Genomic DNA, 17915 nt, shown 5'->3' with positions numbered 1-17915 from the left:
TAAAAAGCACAAAACAGAGAGCGGCAAGTGCTTTCCAAAGACTACGAACTGGATTATTCGAAACCAATTTGAAATTGCTGCTTGTAGTGGATGTTATGAATTCTCAGTTCTTTTAATAAGGTTTCTGAGAATTCTGGAATTTCCTGAACCACAGCGTGTAGCAGGGAGTGGGCTTATCTCAGCTCTGTGGTTGTTTACAAGGCTCTTTCCGAGCTGTGTGCTCTTTCTACCGGAGAGCCAAGTTCTCTGTGCAGCTGGGCAGGGGAGAAGCCCCTGGATGGCACGCGCTCAGTGTAAGGAGAGACCTTCCCCAGATGAGCCAGGCTCATTCCCGGGATGCCACGGGATCGGTGGCTGGGGAAGATCGCGCTAGGAGGTGACGGTGGGCTCGGACTCGCCTGGGCCCCCGATGACCGGCCAGACTCCCACGGAGAGGGGAAACTGAGAAGCCTGAGGTCGCCCGCGGCTCCGTCGAGCGCGGCTGGCGGGAAGCCCGAGCCGCGTGCGCTCGCAGGAGGGTGTGCGGCACCCGGTCCGCACGCGCGGGGCCGGCTCGTGAGGGCGTGCCGGGGGCGTGGCGCGAGGCGTCCCGGCCCCGGAGCCCCCGCGCGACCGGCGGCGGAGGGCGGACCCGGGTGGGAGGGCGGGGGGAGGCGGTGCGGCGCCACCAGCGGCTCCCCCGGCTCCCGCTCTCCCGGCCGCCAAGAACGAGCCGCCGTGGGCGGGGCCTGCGGTGATTGGCGGGCGGGCGGGGAGGTCGGAAGTACTTTGTTTTTTATGCTAATGAGGGAGTGGGGCTTGTCCGTATTTACGTTGAGGCGGGAGCCGCCGCCCTTCATTCACCCACATGGTCCTTCGAGGTGCCGCCGTCGCCGCCCGGCCCGCGCCTTCGCGCCACTTCGCGCCGTGCGGCGAGTCCGAGGGGTGGGGACGGTCCCCACGCCGCCCGCGCCCCCTGCGCGGAGCTCCGAGCACGGGCCGGCCACGCCGCACCCCCGCCCCGGGGCCTCGGGCCGGAGTGGCGCGGAGGCTGGCGAAGATGGTGGCGGCTGCTCCGGTGAGTGCGCCCGCCCGCCCCGCCGCCCGCTCGGGAGAGACCTGTTGTTGTGCGCGGCCCGGAGCGGCGGCGGCGGCGGCGGGGCGGGCGAGCGGGCCGGGCGGGTCTCGGGCCGTTGGGCGCCGGCGAGGGGCGGCCGTCCCGGCGCGCACGCGGGCCGGAGGGGGGGCCCGAGGGGGCGGCGGCCAGGACCCCCGCGGGGCCCGCCCCGGCGCACACAATGGCCCTCGGGAGGGTTTGCACGAGGCCGGCGCCCGTCTCCGGGGCGCCGGGACCCGGGAGGGGCGCGCGGCTGCCGCGCGGGCAAAGTTTCTCCCGGGGGCGAGAGTTAAAGCGCCTCCAGAACAAAGCGGCGGCGGCGGCACATGGGGCAGGCCGCGGGCCGGGAGGGGGCGCGCCCACGAGGAACCTGCGCGCGGGGCGGCGCGGCGGCGCGGGCGGGAGTCGGCGTCCCCTAAACTTTGTGCGCGCCCGAGCCGGCGCTGGGACGTAGGAGCTGCGGGGCCACCGGGGCCGGGGCGCCACCCGCGCGCTCCTCGTGGGCTTTTGTGTGCCGCCGCGTGGGCAGCTCCCCCTCGTGGGGGAGGCGGCGTGGCGGCCCGCGGGGCTGCCGAGGAGGCCCGAGCCCGCTTTCGGGACGGCGTGGAGCCGGGACGGGCGCCGGCCGCGAGCGCGGCGCGGGAGGGCCCGGCGGGCTGGGCAGGAGCGGCGGCCCCGCCGCCATGTTCCTGCGGGGCGGGCTGCGCGCGCCGAGGGCGGGTGGAGTGGGGGGGGGGACATGGCGGCGACTGCGCGCCGCCGCCGATTGTTCCCGGCTTAGGCCTCGGGCCGCGTGCGGCGAGCCCCGTGGCCGTCCCCCTCCCCCCGGGGCCTGGCCGGGGGGGCGCGCGCGGGACACAAAGGACGGCCGGCGTGTCCGGAGCCTCGCAGCGCTCGGGCCTCGCTCGCCGCCGCCGCCGCTCGCCGCGCAGCCGCCCAGAAACGGGCGGGGGGAGCGCGGCCCGGCTCTGACCTGCCGCCCCCTGGCGGCCGCGCAGGGACCCGCAGGGCCGCTTGCCCCCTTGTGCGACATGTGCTGCCGGCCCGGGCTCCATGAGCGTGGCGGGCACTTGGCGGTGTCGGGTGTTTCCCCCGTCCGGTTTTCTCTTGATAAGCTGGCGCGAGGGGGTGAAAACTGGAGTGAGGAGCAGGCACGAGGTTTTTATGTGACCAGAAAGAAGGAAATTAGCAACATGCCACGAGGATCACAGCAGTTGGGGGAAACAACTCTTTATTCCGGCTTGCAGCCACGAGGTCTTGATGGGGGGAGGGGTGCTGAAGAATAGTCCCCTGGTCGCTCTTTTCCTCTTGCCTGAGCTGTACAGTAGAGTTCAGGGTTGATGCTGGGCGTATTCTACTATTTCTGGAGCACATTAATTATTGCACGTGTGTGGATCTTTGTGATTTTTAAACTTTATTCTGTTACAACGCTTTTCACCCAATACGTTGTTGGCCTGGCTCTGTTGTCCTTGGTTTTGCAAATGGATGGAATTGCCCTTTAGGAAGGTTAGAAAAAAGCAAATTCGAATAGGGTTTAGAAAGTGGTAGTAATTTTGAGCAAATGTGCTTATCCTTTCTCTGTCTTCACCCCCCACCCCCAGCCCTAGTCATGCACGTGGACCTAGCAGCACCCGAAGCTTTGCCGAAGGATACTTACCGAGAAGGAAGTTTGCCTGAATGGGTAAGTATATTCCAATTTGTAGTTAAAAGTTCCTATAAAGACAATTGTTTTCACTTTTGTCTTTGAGCTTTTACAACAGGCTTGGGCTTTTGAAGCATGAAATAAATGCGTTTTGGATTTTGTCAAAACTTCTACAAGATTAAGTACGGGTGACCTAGATTTTAATGAAGTAAATCTGTCGTTGGTTTTGGAAACTGTTTCCAAAGTAGTAGTAGACCCATTAAGTTAGATTGATAAAGTAGATCTAAGTTAAGGTGATATATAAAATTTAACACTACTTTTACCTTGTATGACCAGTAAACTTGAAAATGGCTAGACAATAATCATATTGATTGTTTTAATCAAGTATGTGCCACTTTGGAGGACAGAAGAAAAGGGATTGCTGCTTGGTGGATCTGAAGTCAAACTGCTGCCCTGCTGGTAACATTCTCCTTTACGTATGGTATGATTTTATTAGTCCTTCAATGTGTGGATTTGGGAGGAAGGGCCAATATTCTAATGGGGGTTGCTTGTTTATTCCTTTGAAAAATGCTATTCTTGAAAGGCTTAAGTATGTCCAATTTGGGACTTGTGGATTTTAGATGATTTTCTCTTTTTTTGGATTAAGCTGAAATTTATGTCTGTCACAGGTTTTAGAGCTTTGGGCTATTACTTTATCTAATTATTTATTTCAGATTTAACAGGAATAAAGAGAACATCACCTTGGGAACCTGAAGATTGTGACCAGTCAGAATAATGTCAAAGTGCTTACAGTGCAGGTAGTGATATGTGCATCTACTGCAGTGAAGGCACTTGTAGCATTATGGTGACAGCTGCCTCGGGAGCCAGGGTGGGCTGAGCGACAGTGCGGGCTGCTGGCGCTGCGTGCTTTTTGTTCTAAGGTGCATCTAGTGCAGATAGTGGCGTAGACAAGCATCTACTGCCCTAAGTGCTCCTTCTGGCATAAGAAGTTATGTCCTCATCTGACGGGTCAAGCGAGCGTGTAGGGGTCTGAGTAGTGTGTTTGCAGCCCTCTGCTAGTTTTGCATAGTTGCACTACAAGAAGAATGTAGTTGTGCAAATCTATGCAAAACTGATGGTGGCCTGCTATGTCCTTCAAGTGTTGTTGTGTTTCTTTCTGTTTTTCTACCTTAACTAATTGTGTACTTTTATTGTCGATGTAGAATCCCGTGCTGTATCTGATGCGACAGCTTCTGTAGCACTAAAGTGCTTATAGTGCAGGTAGTGGCTAGTTATCTACTGCATTACGAGCACTTACAGTACTGCCAGCTGTACAGCTCCAGCCTCGGCCCGTCGCCAGTCAAACTGTCCTGTTGTTACTGAGCACTGTTCTATGGTTAGTTTTGCAGGTTTGCATCCAGCTGTATAATATTCTGCTGTGCAAATCCATGCAAAACTGACTGTGGTGGTGAAAAGTCTGTAGAAAAGTAAGGGAAAATCAAACCCCTTTCTACACAGGTTGGGATTTGTCGCAATGCTGTGTTTCTGTATGGTATTGCACTTGTCCCGGCCTGTTGAGTTTGGTGGGGATTGTGACAAGAAGATGTGAAAATTAAGTATTGCTGAAGATGCCAATTTCCAGTGTAAAAAATATTCAAGAGATTTGAAGTGTATGAACACTTTTTGTAACTTACTGCTTTCATTGGTGTAAAACGATGTTTAAATTGAAATTTAGTTTTTTACTAAATCATTTCACTTCTTGGGTTTGCTTGTCAGACTTAAGAAAATTATTGTGACCTTAGGTAAAGTTGAACTGGGACCTTTGACTCACTCAGAATCTGGTATGATTCCAGGCTTATTTCAGGTCAAACCCCTATCTAACATTTGATAAACATGAGTTGATAAAATGTTACTTTCTTTGGATCCCTTTGTAAAGAGGGGCTTTTCTTTTATTAAAGCATGACATTTAGGATGAGATATTTTCTGATGACACTTCCTAATGCATGAGCTCTTTTGATGACAACAGTTAACAGGTGGTAGCTTCCACTTTCTGTTGTTCATGTGTATGGCCTGCAAGTAAGAATTAACCTTCAGAGTGTTCTTAGCATGTGGTCCCTGAATGACAGGTAATGCATTCTGCCTCCCTGGAGCCCAGGAGGGGTGAAGCACTGGGACTACAGTCTGACAGTTGTCACTTACTGTTTATAATGTTGTATACAGTTCCCTTAGATTTGCTTCCAGGCTGTGTAGTGTCAAAGTCAGGTCTAAGCTGATATTAGCAAAATATCACCATGAAAACCTTGAAGAACAATTATTTTAGTGATTTGAAATTGTCATGCCCTGTACAGTTAGATTATTTACAAAGTTAAAGTTTCCTATCTCTAATGTGTTTTTTTTGAAAGAAATATAAGAAGCTTAGTCTTGGATTCTTGAGCAACAAGGTAAGGATTTCACAGATCTGGAGTTGATTGTAAGAAAGTGGTCAGAATTAAAGTCAAAGTGAAATCATTTTACCTGAGTTTCTAAACGTTTTCTTTTTTGAGTTGAAGAGAACTTGTTTTAAATGATCAATGAAAAAACTTAAAAATGATAAGTTCTATAATGTTGACATGATTCATATGTTGTCTTTAAAGGGAGAGGATCTGTCAAATGTACAAGTTAAGTACGCAGCCTGACAGGTGCTTTTATTCAGGTGTGCTAAGTTACATGTTTAAAGTGAATAGTGTGTTAGATTATAGTCTTAGTTAGACACTGAGGCTGAGGTAGTGATTGTGTTTTGAAGGTTTTGATCTTGAACTGATATTTAATTCTATTAAATGCTATCTTAGGGGCCTAGCAGTAAAGTGGAATTTTTCCAGGATTTTCCTTTCTCCCTTTTGGTTCAACAGATTGGGGAACTAGACTAGTTGATAATCTCATCTCTAGAACGCTGGAAAAACAGCTTTGGTCTCTTACACGTTGATCTTGTGGTAGCTTAGTACTATATTTGCTGTACTGTTTGTATGCTACATGTAAACAGTTGAATTCTTCCCGAGTTGAGAAGGAAGTACTGTTAGGACATTATAAGGCCATTAATTACACAGTGTTGGTTTTGCTAAAAGCCCTTAAGATGTTCATTTTAACAGGCAAACCTAAGTACAGAAAGCCGGCTGCATTTTCCCTGTGCATGGTTTGAAGAGTCAGTCCTGTGTAATTCCTGACAAAATGCAACGTCCAGCCCAGCTGCCTGGCGAGAGAACAACTCAATGTCACTAAGATCTGTTGTATGTATAATGAAATTCTGTAGCTGGTAACACTGGAGTTTGTCTGGCTTTAGAGAATCAACAGGCAAATCTCCACTAAGCAATGGAAACAGCTCGGTGGGCAGCATCCGGTCTGGGTGTTTAAGTTGCAGTCAGCATCGATGCCTCCTTGCAGTTTTCCAGGTTGTTTTGTGTAAAGGTAACTGCTTTGTTCTGTGTGCTCAAAGTCGGTGTGCTTTTCTGTTTGGGTAAATGATTTATCATGTATTGCTGCTTGTATAGGATCTATTCAGAAAGTGCCCTGTGAACTTTAAAGTATAGGAAGATTGTTGACAAAGGTTTTGGTGTATTTTCCAGTAATCTGAAACAGGCAGAGCATTGTGAGGTACCTGATAAGTGTGGTTACAGACTTGGGGTGCTGTTCAAATTGTTTTAGTGCTAATAAATGCTGCATTTTAAAGCCTTATGTACATAATGAGCATTTCAAAATAAAGTTATCTTGTAGCACTGGTGATCTTGTATCTTTTTTTCCTATAAGTGGCCTGAACATTTCCTGTTTAGGGCGTGAGGAGAACTGTCTTATATTTAACCATGGAGTTTTGTATTTTTGTCTTAATTTTACAGGTAAGAGGAAATGTGAAAGGTTAATAAGTGTATGCCACTCAAGGATAACTATATAGCATAAAATTTCTACAAGTCATGATAGATTTGAGAATCAAGTCTTATGTGCTGAGTATTTGGAAAAGTAAGTGAAATATGAGTATAGAGTTATGAAGTATTAAACATGATTGAAAATGAAGAACAAAAAGTCTCAGTTTGTATATTGCTCTTTAAATGTACATTCCTGATTATTGAGACATGTTATTAAGGTTGGACTTATAGAGGAGTTTAAGCTCTTGAGGAGCCTTTTCAGAGATCAATCACCTGTTCTGGTTCTGAGCACTGTGGTAAGTACGTAGGTACAGTGAAAGTAAGATGCACTTGACTACTAAGGAGCTGATAGGCAGATACTGGTTAGGACACTTGTGCAGTAAGTAGCAAGGATGATTGCCAGTATTTAAGGATTGTCTTAACCCCACCCCGCCCCCAGCATCAGGAGCAGTTTAGCTTAATTAGAAACTATTTACTACTTAATTCCCATCCTGCCGCTCCAAAGAATTTGAGCCTTAATGTCTTTAAATTTTACATGGTACTGTTTTTCTAGTTCCCTTAGCCTCAAACTTCAAATGTACCATGCTAAAAGTTCTAAGGCCCATATTAGTGTTTTCTTTCAATTTGTGAGCTTTACTTTGTTTTTCTCTCTATGCTCCCTACCTTTACCTTTTCAGAGTCTCATGATAAACTTGGCTCTTACTCAGTCTTGTTTCTTTCTAGGATATTATGTATGTTAGGTCACAATCCACAGAGGCCTTTGTCGCACGAAGGATAGATTAATTTAAGCCTCATTTGCTATTTTAATTTTAAAGACTGGACTGTGCTCCTGCTTTTACCTACACTGGTAATGTAAACTATGAGCATGGTGGCTTAGAGTTAATGCCTCGTATGAAGACCCAGGCAAACCTTCAAGTTAGCAGAAGTTCCTGGGGGCAGTTAGCCTACACATTGTGATTCAGCAGAAGGAAATTGTCTTGAGGCACATGGACACCTTCTGATAGCAAAGTGATGAAATTTAGCAGACATCCTCTACTAACTGGTCAGAAAATGCAGTGTAACTATTGAAAGTGACTGCAACTGAGTTAGGGACTTTAGCAAACCAGAGGTTGCCCCAGTTGCTTTGTTGCCCAGGGGACTAAGACTTGTGTGAAATGCTTTAGTGATCCCTTCTTTCAACTCTCAAACCAACATTTAGGGACTGAATGTGGGCAATATTGTACAGTGTACTTTGATCCTTGCCCAGACCCAAGCCTTAAAGATTATCTAGTCCAATTTGTGCTGTCCCTAAATGACCCAGTAGAGCCGTCCACTGGAGCATAATCAACCTCAAAAGCCGTATCCTTGACTATAGAAGCCAGTCTGCTGTCCATGGCTCCTCTGTTAGGAGTAAAAACACATGAGCCACTTAACCTACTCACAGCAGGGAGATAGCAGCAGGAGTTAAGAGGAGCCTCAGCTACATAGAAAGTGCTGGGGCTGCTTGAGACCCTATGCTGAAAATGCAGTTGGTGGGTGTGTCAGTGTTGTAGGTTAATTTACCAATACTGCCTAATTTTTATTATTAGGCCTATAATTGTTATGGCTGTATTTTCTAACTTAGCAAATCAAGACAGACACCTGTTACATTTTAAAATAGCCTTAGTTAACCTGGGGCAGAGCAGATATTAATCCCCTAAACTACTTCCCGTAGTGGGACAGGTATGGAATACCTGCCCCAATCCCATGCCAGCTGCTTCTAATAATTTCTATCAAGCTCCTACCTCCCATCCATAATTCCCTTCCGTGTTCGTTACTGTCTCTGGGCCAAGCCTCCATCCACACAGCCCCCATGTGCTTCTACCTGTCCCATAGCACAACCTCTTTCCGGTCTTTCCTCCAGGCCCTGGATCCTTAGCCGTTTTCTCTGCCCAGGTGTGATGGCCTTCAATTGGTCAAACAGGTAGGCTCTTAGGCAGAGACAGCAACCAATAATCTGCATCAAAATCAGACCAACCTCCACAGTTGATGGTAACTAAAACTACAGATCTTTGTTTATAGGATTCCCCGGAGACCAGGGATACAGGTGCTGTGTTTTGGTGCCTTGAGTGAGCTAACCCTTAGTACCTAGTCACAAAGCAGTGTTCTGTGAATTTTGAGGTAGGTATGTGTATTTTAGGTAAAGAAAGTCAGTGTGTCTTCTTGAATGACAAATGAATACCTTTGTGTAGTAATTATAGGTCCCTGTAATGTGTGAGCTCCAGTTAAAGCCTGCCATCTTTATTTCTAGTGCTACAGAATTAGCTACCTTAGCAGAGGCACAAAATATCTTGAAAAGTTGTCAGGATAGTTAAGAGATGAAAAGTAAATAGACCTCTGAGCTACAGTCCACCACCACAGATAATTGATGAGGGGGGAAGGGAAAGGATTTAGGTAGCTTACACTCGAACAAGAAAGCACGTAGTTCCTGCAGTGGGTTATCACAAACTTTAGTTGAAAGCCACTATTCAACTTTCTGGGACAGCATTTAAGATCTTACTGGATTAAGATGTGGTTATTAAAAAGTGGAGGGGGATGGAGACAGTGTCAGTGTGGTTTGTTTCTGAAGCTTTAGGGGTTCCAGCGTCTTCCACTCAAAACTCCCTATTTCTTGGCTTCACCCTCAGCCAGCAAAAGCAGTTCCCATCATAACACATGTATCTCTACCCTCTTTTGCATTCAAGGACACTTGTGATGTACTACATTGCTTTGTAAGGCTAGTCTGTTAGCCTTGGTTCCATTGCTCTCCTTAATACCCATGCGCCATGTGACATATTTGTTGGTTCCAGGGATAGTAATCAGATACTTGCCGACCACAACCTCCTTTGATCTTCTCTTGGAATTATGCTGATTTTAAACGTGGTTATAGCCCTAGGCCTTTGTAACTCTTAAGGATTTAGGCTCCAGGAAAGTTCAGTTTTAAGAGCTTTTTGAAGGAGGGCAGGAAGAGTGAAGGATGCTTAGGAAGAATACCATCTTAAGAGTAATACAAGAGAAGATGATTGTTCACAGCCTGAATAGACAGTTGCTATGGGATGAAGTGAAGATCTGCTAAGATGAAAAGGGCCACAATATTTCTCACAAGAGCTTTCCAGAATGTGGCACCCCAGTCAATTAACAGGTTAATTGAAGGTCTCCAGGATAGAAAGGTGGTGGAATCAAACCATCTTAGCCAGTAGCACATGTAAATACTGTTTTTTTAGAGTATGAAAAAGATCATCCTTGGGGTTAGGGTTAAAAATGTAGGTGTGCCTCCGAACTGGGCCATGACACTTTGTAGGCAAGTTATGAAATGAACAAGCAATTTATTCATAGATTACTAAAGGCACCATATGGTGGTGCACACATTTAAACCCAGCACTTGGGAGGCAGAGGCAGGGGGTTCTGTTGAGTTCAAGGGTGGACTGATTTCCACATGGGAAGTAAATTTTATATGTAGATAGTTATATATAAAAAGCGACTAATAAAACAGTATACTTTGAAACCATTTGGGGGAAAACAAGTAATTTATTAAGTAAAAGACAAGAAACTAACCCTTTAAGCAGCAGTAAGGTTTTGCATAGTATGTGTTATGTTTCACAACATGAAATTCTGGGTTTTGGCCATTGGGAATGTACATGTCTAGAATGCAGGTGATACATCTACTGTCAGAAAGGTAAACCTTGTTTAGTCTCTGGCCTGGCTTCATGATCAGTAAACATAGGGACCTGAAGACAAAAGAACATCTTAACTTATTAAAATACTTGTAAAATAAATAGGTCTTGAGCAAATATTAGATGAATTCATGGCTGAAGTGTTCTGTGGTTAATGTAATCTTCACTGTTTTAGAATGTTGGTGTTTTTTATTGTTTTCCCCTAGTGGTAAAGATTGATTTAGTGCATATTTTAGTGAAAAGGATAGCAAGAGACTATAGTGCCAAAGGGACATTTAATAAAAAGAAACACTACACAATTACATGTACTGTTGCAAGGGTGCCATGGATGGCCGAAGGGGACAGGATAGTGGAAACTTGCCTAGTGTGATGGAGTTCAGAGCAACTTTGAGAAGCAGCTACCAAACCAGGATTGGTGTGTAGATCTTCCACCATCCCTGCATTCTAGAGAAGAGTATGTTTGAGACTAGCTTCGGCTACATACTGAATTCAAGGCTGTCTTTGGAACTACTAGTAACACTCTTGTCTACAAAGTAACAAATCCAGTTTTTCTGTTAAGTGAAACAAGGTTGAGTTCTGAGAAGCCACATGGTGACTCACAATCATCTATAACTCCCAGGGTTTTTTTTAGTGCCCTCTTACATCATCTGGTATCATTCATATACATACATATGTACGTACATACATAAATCAAAATGTCTTTAATTTTTTTTAAATAGATGACTTTAAGATTACTTTCCTGCTGTTATGCAGCAGACGGCCATGGTCTAATTATTAATGGACAACCCTGTGCTAAAGGCTGTGTATCCTTAAAGACACTTAATTCTAAGATAAGTCTCAGGCATAAGATCAGAATTAGTATAATGAGGTATTGATGTAGTAAATGGAAGACTTCAAAAGTAAGTGCTACTGGAGTTGAGGGGGAGAAATGACTAATTCATTAGTGTATTACAACAGGTAGTTGAAGAGGCTGACTTGTGACTCAGGCCAATATATACAACAATACAGTAATTCAGTGACTTTTTGTTAATTTGGCCTTGCTATGTTAATATTAAGAGTCATAATACATAACAGTTTTTTTGAAAGATGTTAAGCAAAGTTGAATGTTAGTACCAAATTAGTACATTCAGTGATAAGACTTACTGTTAAAATGCAGTCTTTGTTTTTATGTATGATTGGGCACTTTAGCTAGAAGGGCTTGACTTTAAAATGATGAAATGTTACCAAGAAGAGACTTGATACCCTATGATCATATAGAGGGGGAGGTAATCCCCCTCAGGAACAGTCATAGGGGAGGGGAATAAGGGGAAATTGGGAGGGAGGGAAGAATGGGAGGTTACAAGGGATGGGATAACCATGGAGATGTAACAAGAATAAATTAATAAAGGAGGAAAAAAATAAAATAAAAAAAATGATGAAATGTTAGAAAAATCAAACCTGAATAACACATTTTACTCATCTTAAAGACTTGTTCATGTTTTAAAACCTACTGTAACATTTAAACATAGGTTTGTCTCCAAGAGGATGTCATTCACAAGTAATTTTCATTTTTGGATAGGACTATTTGATTTCATTTAGTTTTATAAAAAAAAAAAAGAAAGAAAGAAATTAAGGGACAGCAATACATTTAGAAGCCATGTAATTCACCCTTAAATTACAGGGTTCCTACACACATCCAGTTCTGGGTAATGATAGGGTCTAGAAAAAGGAAACACTGATTAACCTTATTTGAAAAAAGAAACTACCAGAAAGATGGAAGAATCATACTTTGATAATTCAGTGAGATTATGCTTCGGCTATTTAATGAGGATTCTGCAATGGGATTATTTAACTGAATGACAACAATAACCTTTGTTGCTTAAGAGGGACGCTAGGCACCTACAGCTCGTGCTAAAGACAATTCTGACAATAACTAACGTTTACACATTAACCCTGTTGGCATAGTCTTAAGTACTGCTGACCCTATTCTTTCCTAAACTCATTAAATAATTGGGGGAAGTTTGAGGAAATCAATCTCTATTAAATAGTTAACCATAAGGCATATTTGTCTTAGCAAACAAAATTCTTTCAAAATGTTCCACTTTTGAAACTGTTTGAATCTTTTATGTTGACCTAGTGACTTTGTTTGCAAAGGTTAACTAAAGTGGAGTTAAGCAATTGTTTGGCACGTTTGAACATTGTAAATGGTCGTACAGGATAAAATGAGTAAAGTGAATGTTTAAAAGCTAATGAACAGCAGACCTTTTCTCTCCCTAGATTGTTGGGAGTATTTCAGAAGTTCCTAGTTATGCGCCCACTTGTTTTAATTCTCATTGTCCATGTGCATTTACTAATATCTCTAATCTCCCCTTCACCTCTATTTCTATTCCTCTTCTCTGTCTATAGCATCTGCATTTAGTGTATGTACCATTAAAGATTTTTCTGGAAATTAACATCAGTTACACAGGTATTTATGGACTTATAAAGTATTAAGAATAATTTTAATTTTCATTTGTACATTTTACATTCCTATGCATATCTCAGAGACCGAAAGCAAATATTAAAAATAATATTACATTTTGTATGTATCATGCTACCTGGATATACACTTGAACTATCTATTTGTAGGATCACAACCTAATCAGTATTTCAATTCAAACAGCCTAGTGTTTGCAAAGTCAACTGTCCTGTCTTGAAGCTACTGCCATCTAAAAACTAAATAAAGATCTTTTAAAGACTTGTGGTGTCATGAACCCACACCAAAAGAACACAAAATGTGTGTAGCAATATATTTAGAGAATTTTAAAATTATTTTTCCACTTTCTGTCACCTGGCTTGTTCCAGTTTGCCATGTTGTTATGAAATCAAAAGACACGATTTATGCCATCTATAGCCTGATGTGCACCATGAAGAAGGCTGCTTTCTGTCTTTGGTACTTGAATATATGCAACAGATTAGACATAGAAGATAGTAAGAAATGACTTTGTTTTTCAGGTTGCCTTGGATATGGCATACAGATAGATTAGGAAAAGATAGAATGAGATGACAGGAAGAAACAAACTATACCCAACTAATACCCACTGACAAGATAAAAGATACTTCTTTAAAAAAGAAAAAAGTTTATTATGCTTCCTTGAGCAAATTGACCTGTCAACAAAGACATACCCTCACAACTGTTCTTGTTCCCTACACATTCTAGTTTCGTGGCAGAAACAATAGACAGTCACTCTTTCTGCTGCAAAACTACCAGGGAGCACAATGGCACTGTGGTTGCCTAGAAACTTGGAAGAGTATATCCAAAGTACTTTTGAGTAGCTTGAGTAATTATGTTACAGTTTATTATTTCATTCACCCTTTACATAGGACTTCTGTTATATGAACTCTATTTAATAACTATTTTGGGTAGCTAACTTGTCAAGCACCAAAAATTCATTTAATTAGCACAAACTAGATCATTCCTCTGGTAAGTTTCTCCATGCCAGGCAAGAAGAGATTGAGGCAGGTATGCAAGTGACCCTAGTTCATGGCTTGAAGTGGAGCCAGCATATAATTCTAGAATATCTGAGGCAGTAGTTCTCAATCTTCACAATGCTGTGTCTCTCGTTGTTGTTACTTAATGACTATAGTTATAAACTGTTGTGTAAGTATGTTTGCCTTATGGTCTTAGGTGACACCTGTCCTCCTAAGGTGAATCCTGTCCTCTACACACACACACACACACACACACACACACACACACACACACACACACACACACACACACACACACACACTGGGGAAGGGGTCCATGAACCACTGGCTAAGGGATACTTTGGCCTGAAGGGAAGACAACATACTCAAGAGGGCGCAAGGAATATGTAATTCCGGAACAGTTAACTAAAAGGTCTAAGAAAAGAATAAAATAAGGGATTGATAAACATTCAGTACTCAATATATTTTAACAGGCTAATTGCCTAGCAAAAAGGTGCAAACTGAAATAGAGACCAGAATCCATTGCTGCCTCCATAAAATACTATACTATCAACAATAGATAGCACATTAAGATAAAAGGGTAGAAGTATTCCAAGCAGATGGAAATAAGAAGCATGCGGGTTTAACTTGTACTAGCCGACAAAATAGATTTAAGGCCACAAACTAATCAGAAGTGATAGAAAAGGACATTTCATATTTAATAAAGGAAATTTCCATCAAGAAATTACAGTTCTTAACACAGCCACCCATAAAACAAGCATAAGAATGTAAGAATCACAGATGAACTCCCAATATGATAGTAACTTCAACATGCTCTCTAAGGTCAAGACAAAACTAGAGAAACTCAGATAAATAAATGTAACATCTATAGAGCACTGGACCTGTCTTGACCACTTCTATTGCTTGAGAAGAGGCATCATGATGTGGCAGCTCTAATAAAAGCATTTAAATTGTAGCTTATGTACAGGTTCAGAGTTTTAGTTGATGAAGAGTATGACAACATGCATCCAGATATGATAGTGGATGTATAGATGAGGGTTCTACATCCGGATCCCCAGGTAGCAGGGATAGAGACAACCACTGGACTACGCTTTGGTCCTTGAAACCTCAAATCCTACTTTTAGTGACATACTTCCTCCATCAAGGTCACACATCCTAATCTCTATAGGAGCACCATTCCCTAATCACCAAGCATTCACATATATGAACCTATGAAGTTCATTCCTATTCAAAACATCACACCACCCAAACAGAAGTTCATGGGACTTTTTCTAGAGTTGAGCATAATTGGGACACAACGTCTCAACAATTCATGAAAATAGAAATCACATCTCATTTTAGGCAGCAACATCAGAAAGTACATAATCTCATTGAGGTGAAACAGTATGTTCCCAGTGGAAAACTGGGTCAAGGGAGAAACTAAGAAGGAAAGTAAAACTTTTCGAGAGTTAAGTGAACATGAAAACTAGACATCAATATACATAAGACACAAAGGAAACAATTTTAAGAGGATATTTCATAACACAGTAGCTACATGGAAAAATGGGATATTAATATAATGTTGCATTTGTACCTGAAGGCCTTATAAAAAACAAGGGTCCAAAGTAATAGATGGTTAAGAAAAAGATAAGTCTGGGCTGAAATTATTAAATTAGAACAAAAAGATACATGAATCGAAACAAAGAATTGATACATTGGACACATTAACAAGAGTGACAAACCATTAGACAAGTTAACCAAAAGAGAGCTAAGATACAAATCAAAATCAACTGAAAAAGGAACCATCAAAAATAAACTGAAGAATTCAGAGAATCATAAAGACCTACTTTAAAAATCTGTATTTCATTGTACTTGAAAAATTTAAAGAAATTGATAGATTTCTAGATACCTAATAAGACCTACCAAAATTAAATCAATGTGATGTAATTTTAAAATGCATGTAACAATGAGATAAAAGCAGTAACTTAAAATTGCCTCTCAAAAACAAAAACAAACCACAGGCCCAGATGGCTACATCACATAATTCTACCACATCTTCACGAAGAACTAATGCCAATATTCAAATAATTTTGCAACATAGAAGCAGAAGAAACATTTCTACGTTCTTTTTGTGTTGTGAAGCCACTATTACACTGATAACAAAACCAACCAAACAAACAAAAACAAACCAAGCAAACAACAAAGCAAAACAAAAACAGCAAAAAAGCAAATTACAGGTCAATTCAATCCCTTATGAACATAGATGCAAAATTTTAAATGTTTGTAAGCAAGATTATCCACCAGAGCCAAGTTTAAGTCCAAGAGATGCAAAAGTGTGTGTGTGTGTGTGGTGTGTGTGTGTGTGTGTGTGTGTGTGTGTGTGTGTGTGTCCTGACCACAAAAACATACTAAAAAACAAAAACACACTAAAAGGAAAAAACCACATGATTCTTTCATCAGCTACACAGACCCACAGCCACAAAATAGGTAGATCTCAGGAAGTCTTGTGAAGGAGTGGGAGCGGGGGATGGGGGGAGACTGAGTCAGCAGGAGGGGTCAAGGACAGCACAGGAAAACCTACAGAGTAAACAAGCCTAAGCACATGGTGGCTCACAGAGATTGAACCACCAATCAGAGAGCTTGCATGGGCTGCACCTAGGCTCCCTACACATATGTAGCAGATGTGCAGCTTGGTCATCTTGTGATTCCCCTAACAATTGGAATAGGGGCTACCTCTGACTCTGTTGCTGCCTTTGGATCCCTTTCTCCTAGCTGGGCTGCCTTGTCTGGCCTCAGTGGGAGAGCATGCACCTAGCCCTGCTGTGACTTAATGTGTGGAGTGTGTTGGGGGGAGGGAGCTTGGTATCTATGAGGGATCTCACCAGAGAAGGGGTGGGAAAAATGTGTGGGGAGGGAAGTATGAGGGTGGGACTGGAGGAGAGAAAGAGGGGAGTGGAACTGCTAACAGAATGTAAATTGAATAAAGTAATAGAGGAAAAAGGTTTCTTGGGAGTAAGTATAAATACAGGAGTAAAAGACTTACATAAGAAAATCTTTTAAATTGAAGAAAGAAATAAGATACCAGAAGATGGGAAGATGTCTATACTCATTGGTAGGATTAAGATTATGGAAGTGATCATCCTACCAAAAGCATTTTACAAATTTAATGTAATTCCCATCAAAATTTTAACTTAATTCTTCACAGATAATAACCAATATTAAATTTTCTTTTGGAGCACAAAAATGGCAGCCAAAACAATCCAACAACAACAATAACAAAAGGAATTGCTAGATTTATCACTACCCTGATTTTAAGTTGTACTACCTAGGTATAGTAATAAATACAGCATGATACTGGCATAAAACACAGATATATTAATGAAAGAACTGACAACTGAGATGTAAGTCCACACACCAGGACCACTACCCCTGGTTTTTTATTTGTTTTTTGTTTATAAAAAGAAAAGAGGCAATATTAAGCATTAGGGAAATATAGTATCTTCAAGAAATGGTGCTGACCAAATAGGACAGCTACATATAGAAAAAAGAAAATTGATCCTCCTTTTTCACCTTGCATATAACTCATCTCCAAATGGATCAAGGACCTTGTTATCAGAATCTGAGATGAAAAGGTAGAAAATATACTTGAATTTTCACACACAAGGCAGACTTTCTGGACAGAACTTCAGTAGCCCAGACATTAAGACCAACAACTGAGAAATGGGACCATATGAAAATCAAATCTTCTGTACAGCAAAGTGTGCTGAGTGTGTTTCTCAGCTATAGGAATTTTCTGGTAGAATATTTGTTGTCTTTTTTGTACAGAATTATATCATTAGGATATCATTTGAACAAAGGACAGCCTATAGAATGGGGGAAAAGTCATCATTAGCAATATATCTGACATAGGGTTAGAAGTATCTAGAATATGCAAAGAGCCAAAAGAATAAATATCATTAAAGTGTCTACATAAAGAGGGTTGAAGGGGAATAAGGGAACAGGAAGGGTTGAAATGGTGCATAGAAGTAAACAATTCTCAAAAGATGAAATACAAATGGCTGAAAATATTTTTTGAATGTTCAGTATTCCAGGGATAATGTGCAAGTTAAAACTGCTTTGAGACTTCATATTTCATCAGTGAGAATGGCCATGAATCCTTGAGTTGAAGTAAGCAAAGGATAACCATTATTCACTGTTGGTGCAAG

At 42.6% G+C, this 17915-nt stretch overlaps 1 protein-coding gene across 1 annotated transcript; it reads left to right on the top strand.

The window, feature by feature from the left end:
- Window positions 1-336: 336 nt before the first annotated feature.
- LOC311589575 (uncharacterized protein) lies at window positions 337-6471 on the top strand (the record flags this gene model as incomplete). Its single annotated transcript, XM_084768086.1, has 3 exons — window positions 337-1057; window positions 2698-2777; window positions 3124-6471. The coding sequence occupies 3 exons, from the start codon at window positions 337-339 to the stop codon at window positions 3199-3201; spliced, it is 879 nt and encodes a 292-aa protein (XP_084624212.1). The 3' UTR covers window positions 3202-6471.
- Window positions 6472-17915: the final 11444 nt, after the last annotated feature.

Source organism: Acomys minous (genome assembly GCF_964271855.1).
Source record: "Acomys minous genome assembly, chromosome: 18".
In the NCBI taxonomy this organism is placed as follows: Eukaryota; Metazoa; Chordata; class Mammalia; order Rodentia; family Muridae; genus Acomys; species Acomys minous.
This window is presented reverse-complemented; position numbering and strand designations above follow the sequence as displayed.